The 17,597-nt window shown below is 42.2% G+C and overlaps 1 protein-coding gene across 4 annotated transcripts in view; it reads left to right on the forward strand.

Annotated features, from left to right (window-relative positions):
- Positions 1-17,597, forward strand: part of plxna1b (plexin A1b) — a 186,970-nt gene that overhangs the window by 84,195 nt on the left and 85,178 nt on the right. For all 4 annotated transcript variants that reach the window (XM_023423435.2, XM_023423437.2, XM_023423436.2 and 1 more), the window contains exons 4-5: positions 828-968; positions 15,111-15,211. In XM_023423435.2, coding sequence (XP_023279203.1) covers positions 828-968; positions 15,111-15,211 — 242 coding nt within the window. The remainder of the gene's footprint in view (positions 1-827; positions 969-15,110; positions 15,212-17,597) is intronic.

Consider the following 17,597-nt stretch of genomic DNA (forward strand, 5'->3'; position numbering starts at 1 on the left):
TCCAGTCAATAATGTTCCTTTGCATGCATCTACTGCTGTAATTATGTCTCTGTTCACAATAATGATACTATATTCAATACCGCTATTAACACAGTCTTTCAATTAAGTTGTTTACATGGCTCTGTAAAGCAGGTGCTTTCAATCTTTTTCGAAATTTTTGATAATTTCACGCTGCCTACCACTCTAATAATAACCACCTGTTAGAGCTAAAGTACATGCAGCCTATTTCCCCAGCTGGGGACTATACTCTATTCAACTTTGTATGTTTTCTCACATCTCATATTCTCCTTGCAATATTCATCTAAAATGTATCTCGCACTGCATATTTTCCCCCAAACCAGATTAGTGTGTCACAGTATTTCATTGTATTTGTGCATACATGTGCTGAAATGTAGAGGAAATGGATACATTGGGTTCGATGTATAATAAAAGTAACCAACTTATTTTCAGCTTTGTTTAACACTATATGATGACTGTCTTAAAGCAAGTTATCATTTATCATTATTCAAGACTCAAGCACTCTTGCCTGCAGTGGCTTTAAAATAAAGCACTCCTAGTGCTGTCTTCCAGCTTCATGCCTGTCTCTTTGAAGGCTTTTACTGTGAAAGTTTTTACTCTAAAACAGCCGCTGGCGGGTTTTATCGCAATAACAGTACAAATACAGTACTGCATTTGACTGTTTGCATTTTTACATAAAGAGTTGTGACAGTCATTGGTGAGGAATCATATTTCTATACATATTTAGTATTTTAAAGTACAGTTATGATATTGTTTGTATGAGCATTTAGTATGTTTCTAAATATCTCTTCCTGTGTGTTTCCCTGTAGATCCTGGTGAATTCTGTGAGTCCCAACCGTCCAGCAGTGCTATATGAGAAGGTGACTGTAAGTGAGGGGGGAAGTCCCTTACTGAGAGACATGCTGTTCAGCCCGGACCAGCAACACATCTACACACTGACTGATAAACAGGTGAGTTCACTGTTAGACATGAACTCAAAAAGATGCACAAATTAGGAAATGCATACACTCACAAACTCCATTCCACAGAATACATCTTTCTCTGTAGCTGTGATGTGGGAACCAAATGGCAACATGACACGCGTGAAATCAAATTAATGAAATTCCTACATGTTGTAAATACCAACACACACGGTGTGTTCGCTGTAATGATGTGCTATATGTAGCCATCATTAGTCCCCATAACCATCATTAGCATGCCTTAATAAAGCAGCTACCACAGGTGACTGCATGGGGCTAACAATGCCTTGTTAATATACATGCCTCCGGTTACATATTTTATTTGGGAGCACCCCTAAGCCTGTACACACACACACACACACCCACAGACACTCACGCATGTACACACACCAGTCTGCTGTATTGCATGGTACAACAGTCATTTCCTCCACAGCAGTCTAGTTCCACCTGTCCAAAGCAGCCCTCACCCCATTAGACATTAGTTGCTGTATACGTTAACCCACCTACCCACGGAACAATCACAAAACAACTGATCCCCTCGGGGTGTAATTACACAGTTACACACACACGCACACACATATACATACATACACCACGTACACACATTACCCTTATGGTGGTTCTCTAATAATCCAGACATTACACACACAGATACAGGGATTGTTGTAGGTCACACATTGTGGGGGGGTGGGGTGGGGTGGGGGGTGCGTGTGCGCGTGTGCGTGCGCATCCATGTGTGCCTGTGGTCATTACCAGCCCCACCGCTGGCAAGGGCCGTGTCTACTTTGATGGTGAGACAGGGAGGAGGAAGGATAGGGGGAGGGGGAAGAGAGCGTGTCGCATCTCTGTTGCTCCCCAGGCCCAGCTGCTCCTCTCGTTTTTCTGTCTCATTAGTGTGGTGAGTGAAGGAAGCAGAGATGGAGAGAGGGGAGCGAAAAGAAAGTGGGGTTGTACATGATGTGAATATGTCTGTATTTAATAGATCTAAAACGGTTTTTGGGAAAAGACCATCTGATTAAACAGGGTGAGATATGTGTCTGAGGTCTGTTTAGGAAAAGGTATTTGAGGCGAGTGTAGCCTGCTAATCCAAAACCCAGCCATAAACTGTTCTTTTGTCAAAGGCCAGTGGTTCACGACTGAAGCTGCAGTAATTACAATGGTAATCTGTGATACACACTATGTATTCCAAATAAACGCCTGTTATGGCAGAATAGTGTTTGAATTTTTTGACATGGGTACAGATATGGTGCCTGAGTATTGGTATCAACCAAGAAATACAAGCAAAGTTTCTCAATCCATTCCTCTTAATGCTATCTAACAAGCCAAAAAGTTTTCAGGGCCAGTTTTTGATTGTTCATTTTCTACTGATTTCTATGATGGGGTAAGTCTAGATCCACAGTCTATGATCCGATAGAGAAACGATACACATATATTTGTAATGCTTCAGGTCTGATTTAAAGCTGATTATATTCATCCTTGATTAGGATTGGACATTTTTTACATTTTAAGTGCGTCAAGTGTGACTGATCAATTAATTCCTCAAATGCTTATTCAGAAATATCACAGAAAATGATGTCCTCTGCCACATTATTTGATAATATACACAAGCACTTTTTCTCTAAAAAGCTGGGAATTGTTTCGCTCTGTTGAAGGGTCAGTGTCATCCCTCTGAGTATGATATTTTGAATAATGCTGCATAGGTGCACATTACCTCAGATACTGGCAGGGGCTGTTACTGTAGAATCATCATTAGCTGCTAATGCCAACAATTTACCTTATGTTGACAGTTCACCTCAGTCACTTTGCTGTCAGTGCACATGTTGCCCTGTTAAATCAGAAGCAAGGTTTGACAAGCACTGGCAAATTTTATGATACAATTGTGTGTTGCTAAAACTGCTCGCACAATGTTAAGATTGCAGGCAGCGTGGAGCACAGACATTTCTTTTAGTGTAGGAATGATGTGCATCGCTTGAAGCAGGTATGTGATTGTGGAGAACGTGTACTCGAGGTGCAGAGGCACGCAATTGGAGTTGAATCACTGTAGTTTTATATTAGCAACACAAAGAGAAATAATGGACATTTATTGTTGAAGATCAGTCTTTGAAATAGGTTTACCAGCAATATGTGGTGACACAGTTGCTGTTAGTGTTTGTGTGAGCATGTCTTTGTGACTTGGTGACCTGCTCCACTTAATCTTGGCAGCTAGAGCAGCTAAGGGCATGAGGGACACACACACACACACACACACACACACACACACACATTTTTACTTATACACAGTAGTACAAGACAATAACAAACGCTCAGGCTCACACACTTCATATACACACCCAAACCCCATTTACACTTGTCTCCATCCACCTCCCATCATGCCCTATTTTTCAGAACATCGCACATACTCGCACACCTTCATCTCGCTGTGTTTGATCCCTGTTAATGGTTAGCAGGCTTGGGTTAAGCAGAACGGGGGGCTGTGGTTGCCAGACCTCCTAACTAAACCCCCTTTCCAGCATTAATGACTACAGGGGGCAATTCCCTTCTTTCGCTCTCCGTCCTACCCTCATCTTTATCCTTTGCCCTCCATCTATACTGCTATGCCTCCACCATCCCTGCTTTTATAAATCCTTGCATCGGCTGCTGCACACACACACACACACTCGTACATGCTCCCATGTTTTCATCTAAGCCCAAATTGAGTCCTCCCCTCTCAACTGCCTTCTACTGATCCCATTCCCATGTTTTTAATGATCTCTCACTATCGCTGCTGCACCCCCCACCCTGCTCTCTCGCTCTCCCTCTGTCTCACTCACACACACACACACACACACACACACACACACACACACACACACACACACACACACACACACACACTGGTGGTCTCTTTCTCAAACGAGACAGAGGTGGAAAATTGTGGAATTGAGAGAAGGATGGATAAATGAGGGGAAGGAGGAAGAATATGAGGGATGATGTTAGGTGGCTGGTTTTGAGCTAAAAGAGCATGCTACAGTACAACACACACACAAACACACTCATACACTCACATGAGCACAGCAGTAATCTTGCATGAGAAATGCAACCATGCCCCCTTTTTTTTTTTGCTATTTTCTCATGATACACACAGCCCTGCTCTTATCTTGCGAGTCAACAGCTCTCTCTCTGTGTGTGTGTGTGTGTGTGTGTGTGTGTGTGTGTGTGTGTGTGTGTGTGTGTGTGTGCGCGCGCGCGCAGCTAGTTGCCTGCAGGGGTTCCTCAGACAAGCCAAGCACATTAAGGTGTCACTGGACATATCCACTGATGCGTAGCCCATGACAAGTCCTCCCTCCTTCCCCCATGCTCTCTTTCTCTCTCTCTCTCTTTCACACACACACGCATGCGCACACGCACACACACACAAATGAAGACTCAGGCTGTGAGTCAGAGTTAGGGGCGAGGCCCAGTGATTTATGACTCGCTGCGTTCCAGCTATATTCATCACTGTCATTATTATCAATGGAGGATATGACAGCAGGAGAGGACGGCCTGCTGTGTGTGTGTGTTTTTAAGTGTGTGTGTGTGTTTGATGAGACAGTATGTTATTACAGGAAACTTAAATCCGTTTATTTTAGACTGCAGTTGATGTTGAATGGATTTGTGTGCTTGCTGTTGTTTGCTGTTGTTGGTTATTTCACTTTGTGTGTGTAAGCAAACAGGTAAAGGTCTACATCAGCTGATATTTTGGAAATCTTGGCATTATTGATAAGGATCCATTCACTCACTACCAAGCTACACACACACACACACACACACACACACACACACACTGCCCTATTCATATCATCACAACTATGTTATTGTTGGATGAAATGGAAAAATATTTGCATCCAGATTAGAAACTTTAAGTGCTGCTGGGTAGCTGATGTGTTTTCTTTTCGCAGAAATGTGAAAATCTTCACAAAGAACATTGTCACTCTTTCACTCAACACAAACTTTGTAATCATTTCTCTTTTGTGCAAAAACTGCTGCTGTGGGAATTCCTCTCATGGTTTCTTGGTTCAGTCAAGACGCTTTGCATCATCAAATCATTTCCTCTTCTGTTTCACAGCCAAAAAGATAGAAAGCTCTGACTGAATTTGATGCTGCAGCTGCCATTCTTGCCGCCTTTGTACACATGCTCAGCCTCAGTGTCATACACACACGGACATGCACATCCTTATGTCTTTGATGGCAGCCATGCATATGATATCGGTGTGGTGTGCAGTGCTGGCTAATTGCTGAAAGCATGAATATTCATCTCTACCAGTGTGGGAAGGGGGAATGAGTTTGGAGCAAGTGTGATCGTCCTAGAAACAGGCAAGAAGGACTTGCATGGCTTGATACAGTGGAGGGAGATGATGTATTATGTGTATGCATGAGACAACCTTTGTTCAAGTGTCAAGGATACTACACTGACTGTTACAGTGTGTATGTGTGTGTGCACACGCGTTCATAAAAACATGTATGGCTCAATTGCATTTTGTACCAGTAATGATGTTGTGTGTTGATTCAACCACACCTGCATGTCTTTGTAGGAATCTGCATTTGTAAACACACTTGGCATTCAAACATATGTGTGTGTGTGTGTGTGTGTGTGTGTGTGTGTGTGTGTGTGTGTGTGTGTGTGTGTGTGTGTGTGTGGGCTAACACCATTGTCTGACTTTCCATTCAGCATCTGAAAGAGATTTCCCCCACCACGACTTACATCCCTCCAAGGAATCTGTATCCATGCATGTGCATGCGGACAAGTTCTTGTGCCATTCACAAGATGTTGGTTTGAGTCCCTACAATAGCAAACAATGGTCTTTATTGTGTTGTTGGCTCACTCAACAAGCTCTCATCAAGTAATATCTTGCCCATAGGGTTTCGTCTGATATCAATCCTGTGTGTGTGTGTGTGTGTGTGTGTGTGTGTGTGTGTGTGTGCGTGCGTGCGTGCGTGTCGATCTGTTTACATTCACATATTACTGGTTCACTGCCAATCTCATTAGCAAACACATTAGCACAGACTGACATCAACACACATAATAAGCAGCTAGTTGTATCAATCAAGACTGACACTTTAGTGAACTAGATACAGCTAATCAGTCAGTTCTAAGTATCTCAAAGATTAATTTTCCACGATTTATCAAACTCTGGTCGACTAAGAAACTCCCAAAGTTAACAAGCGCATAATGCAGCATTTAAAAACCAGCATCAGTGTAAAGCTTGAGTGAATACTACTCATATGTCCTCTATCCCACACACACACACACACACACACACACACACACACACACACACACACACACACACACACACACACACGCGCGCGCAGACACACGCACACACATACACTCTTTGTGTGAGGAGGGGGTCATTGTTATGTAAATGTTAGTAGACCTGGTGCAGAGAGGCGAATCAGAAGGGATGGGTGCTGGTGCTGGTGCAGGTGGGGGTGTAGCCATGTAGGTAAATGGCACTCAATTACAGGAGTTCAAGCCATTATAGCACCTTTCTCAGCATAGGACAGTGCACACATACATCCAATGCATAATCAAAACTGTGAATCATATACACAATCAGATGTATGTAGGTGTCCACATTTATCTTAGCTGTTGTTATAACAGCAAAGGGGCCAAGACGCATCATTGTACTGGTTTGTGAATATCTCTGTGTCTATGGTGATAGGTCGTTCACAGGGCACGTCCATGTTGAAAACCTTTGTTCTAGGCTTCAGCAGAGAATGTACTTCTTGAGAAGACTCAGTAAATAGCAAACTTACGTTTCTGTTTTATCAAACAATCCTAGACAGTGTAATTCAAAATGGCAAGTCTGTTCTGGTAAACTGGCATATGAGGATTTGTAGCTTTTTGTTCATAGTAAACTGAAAGTCTTTGAGCTGTTGTTTGGGTAAAGTAAGCTAATTGATGATGTCACCTAGGGCTATAGTAAACTGTGATGGGCATTTGTCACAATTAAACATTTAACAGACAAAGCCTGTTAATGGTCAATTGAGACAATAACCTACAACTTGATAGATTAAAAAAAGAGTTGTTAGTTGCAGCAATAGTCCCTACATGTCTATGATATGATGAAGAAAGAGAAAAAGAAAAAAAAAGAGAGACAATGATAATTTCTCTTAACAGTAGCAGACGTGAGGACATTTGCCAAGATACCCAGGGACGGTTTCCATGTGTCTTAATGTCTCAAACATCACGTCTCACTTTCGCTTTCTCGCTTAATTGTTTCCTTCCTTTTCTCTCACACCCTTATTTCCAGTCCTATCATTCTCTCGTGTGGTTTTCCCATTTTTTCCCCCCATTTCAAAAAAGAAAAAAAATGCGTGCTTGATTGAGTGTGTGCGTGCCCCATCAGAAAAGTGTGCTCAGACACTTGTCTTAGGCGTGATGCTATCGGTCCTAATGGAAGTCTAGTTGTCACTAGACAGCTTTGTCTTTCTCTCATCTCTCTCTGTTTTACTCCGTCGTCTTTTCCCAAAGGATGGCGTGATAGAGCAGACTGATAGGGTTAGAAAAGAGGGCGAGATGGATAGGGGAGTTAATGGTTTCTCTCTCCCTCCATCTCCTCCTGCTCCCCCTTTCTTGTCAATCACTATCAATCGGCCGTACGATCAGTCCTCCTGTTGCTTGACAGTGATTGGGGCAGAAAGATGTGGCTCTGACTGATTGTCATGGAATGAGGCCAATCAAAAGCTGGCATGGCCCACGGAGCCACTCCGAGTGGCACATCACCGTTTTCAGTCCTGTGCCTTAACCACAAGCCACTTTGGGTAGAACAATGAAGTGTCGCTCATGCATGACAGCGCAGGGAATTGTTTTGAATCTGAGTCAAATTTCTTTTCAAATTCATGCACAGCAGGCCTCGTCGGACCCGGTTATGAAGTATCAAATGAGGGAAAAGCTCAGTGGAAAAGTGGAATAGCAATTTTTCTTCCAGTGTTCACTGTCAGAAATTACAAAAAGAAAGAACATGATATTAATAAATACAGCTGGAAAGACATTTGTGCATTACAAGTAGGGCTGCAACTAATGATTGCTTTCATTACTGATTAATTTGTTAATGTTATGTTTAATTACTGTTTTTGTCGATAAAATGCGAAAGAAAAGTGGGAAAATGTCCATCACAAGTTCCAAGTGATTTTATTGAAATTGCTAGTTTAGTCCAATCATTAGTTTAAAACCAAAGAGATTCAGTTTAAAATGCAAAGAGCAGTTCACATGTTCATATTTGAGAAGCTGAAACTCGCAAATGTTGCACTTTATTTTTTTTAAAGATTAAAGCTGCACATAACCAATTTGAAACACTGAGTGGTTTACTACTAAGTTGAATAATGTTTTTATTCAGCTCTTATTTTCTGGACTCTGTCAAATATGAGAAAATAACCCTGAGTTTGACCCAAACTAAAGACAAAAACCTGAAATATCTTTTCCTCTGCTGCATCTGTTTTGACCATTGTGCAAAAGTAGATTGCTGGACTACCTCTTTAACATATCATTTAGTTGACTAAATGTGTCGGTACTAATAAGTATCTGTGTCTCTCATGAATCATGGTTGCATGTACCAGTTTATAATACTATAACGTATATTGAAATATTGCAACATTAGCAGGGATAGATAAGAAAAAAAAAAACCACAACAAATATTGATGAGATCTTCAAAAACTGCTTCCACATATTTTTGGGTTTGTTGTTGTGACATCACTTTATTAAAATATGAATTACTTTCAACCTCTCAAAGGCTCCAGTAAAACTTTTTGGCAGTCATTTTGAAAAACAGCACAGATATTACCTTGCAGTCAATCAGACAGATTTAGTTTATTCTGGTCAGTTCTTTGCCATCTCCCCGTAGTCACATCCATCCACACACCCACCAGGCACAACTTCCACACACAAACTCTTCCGACAACAAATAGAGAAAAGCAGCATTTTTTCCCCCTCTCTTCTTCTTCTCTGCTTCTCTCTGTCTGTGTATATGGTGGTGGCTTGGCAGTGCTAATGGAAATGCCAGCTGTGTGGGTCCTCACTCCTCACCAAGTCCATTTACTAAAGTGACAGAGTCATTTACTAGGCAGCCGGCCTCTCCCATCCTCACTTAATTAGAAGACCCCTAGGCCTGTCTACCTTAGCCGGTCACATTTACCTCTTTCTCTTTCTCTCTCTCCCTCCCTCTCTTCACAGTGTCTTTGTTCCAATTCTTTGTTTTCTGCGGTCTTTCAATCTCTGTCTCTTCCTTCGTCTCTCTTAGTTTTCCTCTTTTACTCTCTCATTCCACTTCGTCCCTCTCTCCTCCTCTCTCTTTCTATCAGACTCTCCACCTTCACATGAAGGACAGCGTATTATGGACAAATGGCTACAGAAGGAATGAGAGTGTATTGACCTATAGTTTAAGATTAGCTCCTTTTGGAAGAGTTAATGGGAATGTCCATATGATGAGGATAGTGATGAAGAGCGATGAGTTTCCACATCTTTATTTTTCAAAGTTTTAGCCATTCTGGGTTTTCTCTTCAATTTGTTTGTGTGGCCAGTCCTCACTGTTGATTTACTGTTGCACTTACATCAGACCGCCCCCTCAAAGTTAAAGTATATCTTATTGTCTTTCTTTTATTTTTTTTGTTGGAAAAGAATCATTAAAAAAAACAAAAAAAAACACGTCTGCTTAGTCTATAAGCAAAATGGCACTTAGATTATCATCATTATGAAGGACTAGGAGATGTCTGTTTGGTTGTTGGACTTTTGGAGCCATTTTCATGCATTTGTAAAGATTTGTTGAACACTCCAAAAGTTTTTTATTTGAAGGTGTTTCTGTATTAGTTTGAAAGTGCTTGCATACATACACTTACACTAAGAAAGCATAATCCTATCATGGGCACCCTGCTTTTTTGTGTAGTGTGTATATGTTCTCTCATAGCGGTTTCCTAGGAGAAGGGAATTTGAGTTGTAGTCTTCATTGGCCCCGAACTCACAATATGTGCACACACAAATGACAAATAAATAAGTTGTGTGATCTGCCTCTTGTTTTCACTGGAATGGAATATAGAAGAAGAGATGAAAACAGTCTTTCAGAAGAGGCAAAACAAAGGAGCGGATGAATAATTGAGCCTGGTTCAGGAGAAAAAGATAAATTAAAGAGGCGATAAAGAAGGAAAGCTGATCGGGATGGAGAAACAGCCGACAAAACACAAAATGAGAGAGATAAATATAGCGAAGGAGGCAGGAAGGGCAGTGGGCCCAAGAAATACTGCAGGGAGTGAGTTTTGAGAGAGAAAACAAGAGATTACAGCTATCATAGTGGGCACTATTTTCTTCCACTGTGACACACAAAGACCTAATTCACTAAAACAGGTCTGCAGCAAACAATTTCAGTTGACCACAATGGCCAGATCTGTCCATAACATCTCTGCAGTGTAACAGCAATTTGGTATTTGGACATCATTCAGCAAATTGGATGTGACAGCAGATGATTTTTCGATAGAACACAATGATGTGAATGCTGTTTTTCACTTTTCGTTTCTCCCACTACACGACCTTAACCCATCCTCCTCCTTTTTACCCATCCTTCAGCACCTCTTCTTCTTTTTCAGTGCCAAACTCTGCTAGTCTTGTTTGCTCTCCTTCTTATCTCCAGTCAGTCAACACATCGAGCTCCTAGCCCGCCATTGATCTCGTAAGCCCCTTACAATCCAGTCAATGCGCACATGCTAACCTAGCCTTTGATACAAGCCCCCAGCAGGTATTCCAGCACTGAAAGAACGAGCTCACTTACAGGGACAACCTGTTGAGAGCCATATTGCACTTTGCCTAAGGGTTAGCTGGAAAAGCTACTTGCGGCGGATAGAACCACATTTCTAATGATCTGTTGTAGGTATGACATGCAGAAGGTGACAACATGAATTACAGTCACTGCACAGTAATGACAAGCACAACACACTTTTTGCAGCTACAGTTTGACCCTAACATACAAATTGAGTTGTATCTGTCTGAATTCCTATATCTCTATCATCCTGGGACATTTAGTGGCAATATAGGTAGATTCTGATTATTTTCTTTTTCCAGTTGCACATGGCTTTTCACTGTCAGCACATGAACCACAAGACATTGGAAAATTATTGGACGATATTATATTAGTGCAGGTGTGGTTGGTGGCAGTTAAGAGAAGAGGCAATGGAGGGATGATGACAGGGGATAACCTCTCCTCATCTTCCTCCTCCTCCTTTTGCTGTGGGCACCTAAATGTTTGCTGTTTTTTAAACAAGACCTGTGGCAAGGAAAATGTTTTTTGCATTTAATTCTTTGTTTGAATTGGACACTACCTCCGCTTTTTTCCATCTTAACCACAGCTAGTTAAGATTACAGAGTAAGGTTTGGATGAATGGAGTGAAGCAATAAAAGAGCCACAAGTTTATGAGACTTTCTTGCAACAGAACTGATATTTTTTTCCCCAAATACATGCAGTTTTCTTAAATGTATATGGAAAGCTAGCTGTGTATGCATGCTCTTTTCCTTTCACTGGAATCATTCACTTTGACCCTTGGAAGCCTCTCTGTAAATTCAAGTTCTACTACTGTAGGTCCCTTTGCTCCAAGACTAGAGCCATATGAGGTTGAGCGTTAAGCACAAGAGGTTCTGTGGTAGTTGTTCAGGGAGGCATGGGCATTACTAATTTATGAGTCGCATGCAGATATCTCTAAATAACTGAAAATAAACTGTGGTTTCTTCCTCATAGCTCCCAGACAGTATAGCACAGAAAAGAGGCTCTCTTCTAGTAGACATCTCTGCTATGCCCTCTCCTCTTCTCCTCTGTAGACTCTCCCTGTGTTTGAATTTTAAAAAAGGAAGCCACAACAAGGCCGATCCTTTTATGTCTTTAGATTTAACAACCAATGAAAAGCCGCGCTGAAAGCTTTACAGGTCCTCTGGGTTTTGGGGGTGACCGTCGCAAAGCCGGTTAGCGGGACGTTTAAAGGCAGGTGATAGCGCTCTGTAAAAACAGATTGGAGAGGAAAGGTGGAAAGTTTATAGCAGAAAGGAGATGTCATGGCATTGTGCTATGGTCAGGGTGGAGGTTTGACAAGAGAGGAAGAGAGAGCGAGAAAGGAGAATTGAGTTACAGCAGTGGATGCTATTGTAAATAAGGAGATGGCAAGAGAGAGGAGATGGCGGGCCTGGTTTATAAGGTCATTTAAAGGAGTAATGTGGCGCGCTGTCGGGAATTGGCTTTCATTAAAAGAGCCATCGAGAGAGACAGAAAGAGGGAGACGGTGAGAGTGTGTGTGTGTGGGGTGGGGGGTGGGAGGGAAGGGGGGGCAGGCAGTGGAGACAGTGGTCCCGACAAATGCACACACACATTTTTTGGATCTACTTGCAGTTATACAAGTACGTTGCCGCCTCCAGTAAAGCACTTTATATCCCCACTGGGAAAGACAACCCTCATAGCCCCCCTACCACGTCAACAGCTCTGTGCCACTCCCACCCAATAGAAACCGATAGTGTCTTCACCACTACTTGTACAGGGACAATTGTGAACAATAGTCTAAATCTATCATTACACAGGACAGTGATAAGGTTATGCTAGCTCACCAAGGACCCATAGTGTTAGTATGATTTATGTGGACCATTGTCCTTAATCACAGTCATAATGATTTATGAAGAAGAGAGGGGGAATTGGTTGGTGTCCACGCTAATATGAGGAACAGACCATTCTTACTCCTTCTCTCCAATTTCTCCTTTTTTTAAATCTACTATATGAAAGACATCCTGTGATGATTTTTTTCCTACTAAGGTGTCCAATCACATATCCACAACTACAGCTACTTTTCCCTCATCCATCTATCCATTATCTGTGCATTCATTCTCACTCCTTTTCATCCTCTGCCATCCTGTTATTATCTAAGACATACCAGTCCCTTGTTCATCCTTCTTTCAGCTCTCCTTTCAGATGAAAACTAGACTTGCACTCATTCTGACAATGACACATAGCAGCTGTCTGCCACCATATCCCATCTACTCAGCACAATGTCCTCACCAATTCGCCGCGTGTGTGTCTTCCATTACACTTCTCTTTTCCTCTATTCATCCATCCATCCATCCAGCCAGCTGTACTTCCAGTAGATGACCAACTCCCTCCTTCCCCCTCCAGGTCCTTACTATTGCTCGTTTGCATCATTTCATCTGTCTTTCCCTCTCTCTGGGCAGACAGCCAGCTAGAAAGCTACAGTCCTGAGGTCTGGATTGCCTTGTTATTGGAGGAGTAAGAGCATGTTTCAGTCTGTAGAATGAATGAATGAGATTCTCAGGGAATCTTTAACAGAAGATTTTGGGGAAGAGAAACATAGAGCATAGAACTTATTGGAAATAAGTAAATGCATGGTGAGGAAAAAAAGGAAATAGATGAAAGAAAAGAAAGGATTAGTGGCACACAGCGTCAAGTGCTTTTGTCTGTCTGCCCTCTGCTTGAGCAATGTTGTTCTGTCAAAGAGCCCCAAAGCCAGTCTGATACAAGACATTCAGTGCATAAATGAGTTCCACCATGTCATATCTATCTCATATCTGTGTTATACTTAAAGCTCACGGAGGAATCCCAGCCCTACTTTAATATTTCAGTGCTGCGTTCCTTTGTCCGCCTGGTTTCCATCCTCCAGCTAACCAGCTTTATCTCTTACCTCAGGCCCCTGCTGTTTTTCTGCCATATGTTTTTTATTTCTCTTATCCCTCCATACGTCTCTCTGTCCCCCCACCCCTAGTTGATAAAAAAAGTCAGCCCCCACTGGGCCCGACACTACTTCAGTCCCCACATACCACTTGGACGAGGCACTCATGGTTAAATCTGTGTGTGAGTCTGTGTTATAATAGTGTTACCCAAGGGTAGGGTTGTTAAATGCTGTTCCTGATCATCCAGCTCTCTCTGTATTGCATGATTTAAAACAAGCGTGCAATGAGAACTTGATACACACACACACACATGTACACAAACGCACACACACACACACACACACACACACACACACACACACACATTGTGAAACGGCGATCAAGCAACTCATCAACTTGGGGCCGGTTGGTGAAGAAAGGTTGAATGTGGCGCTGACACTTTCAGCACATGTGCACGCCCAGACGCTCAAACACAAGCGGTTACTTTGTAGCACTCTAGCATTCTGCACATATGCTAGTAATCTGTCTGTCACACACTTAAACACACTTGTGAATATCTCGAAATAAACACACACTTTCAGACCCATCGGGGTCATGTTGTGATCCATCTGTCATCACCTTTAGCCAGAGAGCAGGGCTAACTTGAACACTTGATCTTGTTTCTTAGGCAACATCTGTAGCCTATCACCACGCTAGTACTTCTAGTGTGGCTGAGTGACTGACGAACACACACACCACACATATGTTGGTCTTTCTTTAGTTGTGAGGACACTCGTTGACATAATGCATTTCCTAGCCCCTTACACTAACCTTGACCATGACAGCTAAATAGCTAACACCAACCCTTACCCTAACTGAATTCTACCCTTAATCCTAAAACCAAGTTTTAATCCACAAACAGCCACATTTTTCCACACAACCACAGAAAACCACTTACACATATACATATATATATATATATATATACACACACACACACACACACACACACACACACACACACACACACACACACACACACTGGGGGTCTGTCCCTCTGTTCATCTGCCTCCCATTGGTGTTTGAGGTAACCTGTCAATCACAGCACTATTACCGCAGCCACCTGTCAGTCTCCCAGCATGCATTGCGAGGCCTCTCCTGCAAATGCTTGACTGGAGGCTGTCACACACCACTGGACCAGTCGCTCACCAGAACACACATGCACAAAGACAAAACATGCACACCTCACAGACAAGCTCACTTTCTGTGGAACATACACACACACACACACACACACACACACACACACACACACACACACACACACTGACTCTTTGCTGAGCACAAGTTTCAAATTGAATCAGTCTGATACGCTGTCAAATGCTCATATCCATCCATCTGAATATACAGCTCATTTTCTGAGTTTGATTACAACGAAGGTACTAATTATTTCTTGATCACCTCCCTGCTCTCTCCCTCTCTGTTTCTAGGTGGTGAGGGTTCCAGTGGAGAGCTGCGAGCAGTACACCACTTGTGGGGAGTGTTTGGGCTCCAGAGACCCTCACTGTGGATGGTGTGTCCTTCACAATGTGTAAGTGCCACACACTCTCAAGCACACATTAACACACTCCACCCTGGTACCCTTCACATGCAGCCTGTTGCATCTTCCAACAGTTATCTTCAAGTTTCTATCTTCTGAAAATCAGAGTATCAGGGCTCGAGTTGAAGATGTTTTCATTGATCAGATAAACTGACACTGAATTAGTCAGAAGCCCAGTTTGCACTTTGTCTACCATTATTTCCATCATAACAGTCTTTTGAATGTTGTGCGTGTTACTCTAATTTAAAAGCTCTCCACTCAACAAGGTGAATTTCCACTTTAAGAGGTCTGTAGGGAATGGAGAGAGTGGATACATTTGTGATCTTGGGTGTCTACAACTTTAAAGATTGTGGCCTTTTTTTCAGTTACGAAATTTGTTGTACATTTAATTACCCTCCTGAGTCTTAGAGACAGTCTGATCAAAACTAGTATTTTCTGAAATTCAATTTAACTGACAAATGTTGAAAACCAAATGAGTGTTTATCTCTGTTTTCCTGAACTGCACTGAAATGTGATTGCTGATGTGATGTACAGTCGTCTGAGCCACAGAGAAATGAACTGCTACACCTTTTACACAGCAGACTCTGTGTACATGTGTTGATCATGTACTTGAGACAAGTTTGTTTTTCTACATGTAAATGTTCAGTTGACAAACAGTTGTCCATTTGCTCAGTGAAACCTTAACAGGCTGAAGGGTCTAGAGAACAGAGTGAAATGTAGCACCTAAACAGTAGAGTGACACGACGAAAGATGCTGCCAGTTGCTGTTTTGAATGTGGCCTTTGCTGACATCAGAAACTATTTTTAACACCTTGTAATAACTGTAGTAAAATGCCTCTATTGACTGTTATTTAGTCACAATATTATGATTCATAGAAGGAATCTAACTTCTACAACCTGAAAACTCCCTGCCAGTAAGGCGAGACATTTATCATGTGTAAGTCTTTCAACCAGTTAAACCTGTTTAGAACACACAAATAACAACACAGCTTGGCAGCTTGAATTACTGACACTTTCATTTATCTTCGTGGTATTAGCTGTGTGTGTGTGTGTGTGTGTGTGTGTGTGTGTGTGTGTGTGTGTGTGTGCGTGTGCGTGTGTGTGGGTGTGTGTGTGTTGTGAAAATGGTGTACTACATGTGTATGTTTTGATACTTAATGCGGGAACTCTTTGGCAACAGATTAAGCATTGGTTTTTGTACTAAGTCTTGTGCTTGCTCTTAGATTAGTGTTTAAGGCTAGATATGTAACAGTGAGAGAAAAGATTTGTAGTTATGTTTAGAAAATAAATCTTATCACCCACTAGTGCAGTGATGTAACACTGTCTATAATATCTCCGTTTTCTCCTTATACTTGAGGGCGTGTGTGTGTGCATACAGGAGTGTGAGAATGGTTACATGTTATTGAAAGGTGACAGGATGTTAAACCACATTTGGAACACCTGAAGCATTTGGCATAATGCCATCTCCCGCTGCATTAATTAAACTTACAAAACATATCACCAACCTGTCTTTGCTCAAGGCGCACACACACACACGCACACACACACACACAACCTACGTTTCTCAATTTCAGCAGACACACACGTATACACATATTTAGAATTACACACACAATCATGATCCAGTGATAACCCTCCGTTTGGGCACATTCTGACCTTGAATGTCTTGAATGCAGCTCGCTCATTTCCTACCTGATAGTGCTGCCAAATCTGGTTGTGGCCCTTGCAGACAAAATGGGCAAGTATTAATAACCAAATTATTTATAAGCCTCATTTGAGCCCATTCAGAGCCATGGTAGTTTCAATCAACATTGGTACTGAACAGGGGAATACACGCACACGCACACACACACACACACACACACACACACACACACACACACACACACACACACAGACAGGTGTTTCTAAGAAACTGAGCACGATTCTTTCATGCAAATTCACACAATCACACACCAGAGCAGCAGTAGAGACAAAACGGGGGAAAATGCACATACAACGTGTACATACCAATATGTATCTCTTCTCACGCAGGTACAATGTATGCGTGTGTGTTTGTTAGTGACTCTCAGGGGAGCGGTTGGCGACAGCTTTTTCTTGCTGAGTGTGAGTGAAGGCTAACTAAACGAGAGGATGGGGGGGCTGCTGAGCGGAGGAGGCAGTTAGCACTTTTTTCTGCCTCCCTCTTATTGTTTAGGCCTTGCAGAGTGCAACATCAGCACTTTCCTCCTCACCACCGGGACCAGTTGTTGTTAGCGCAAAGGTGACATGATAGCTAATGCATTATAAATAGCTAATAGTAAAACCGCTACGATACAGAGCTGTATGCTGATTTTTAGCACGATCAGTTGGCTCGTAATAACCGAGGGTGGGGGGGG

This window comes from Seriola lalandi, unplaced genomic scaffold, assembly GCF_002814215.2.
Source record: "Seriola lalandi dorsalis isolate HSWRI2012SDOR001 ecotype SW California unplaced genomic scaffold, Sedor1 jcf7180002054692, whole genome shotgun sequence".
Taxonomy (NCBI): domain Eukaryota; kingdom Metazoa; phylum Chordata; class Actinopteri; order Carangiformes; family Carangidae; genus Seriola; species Seriola lalandi.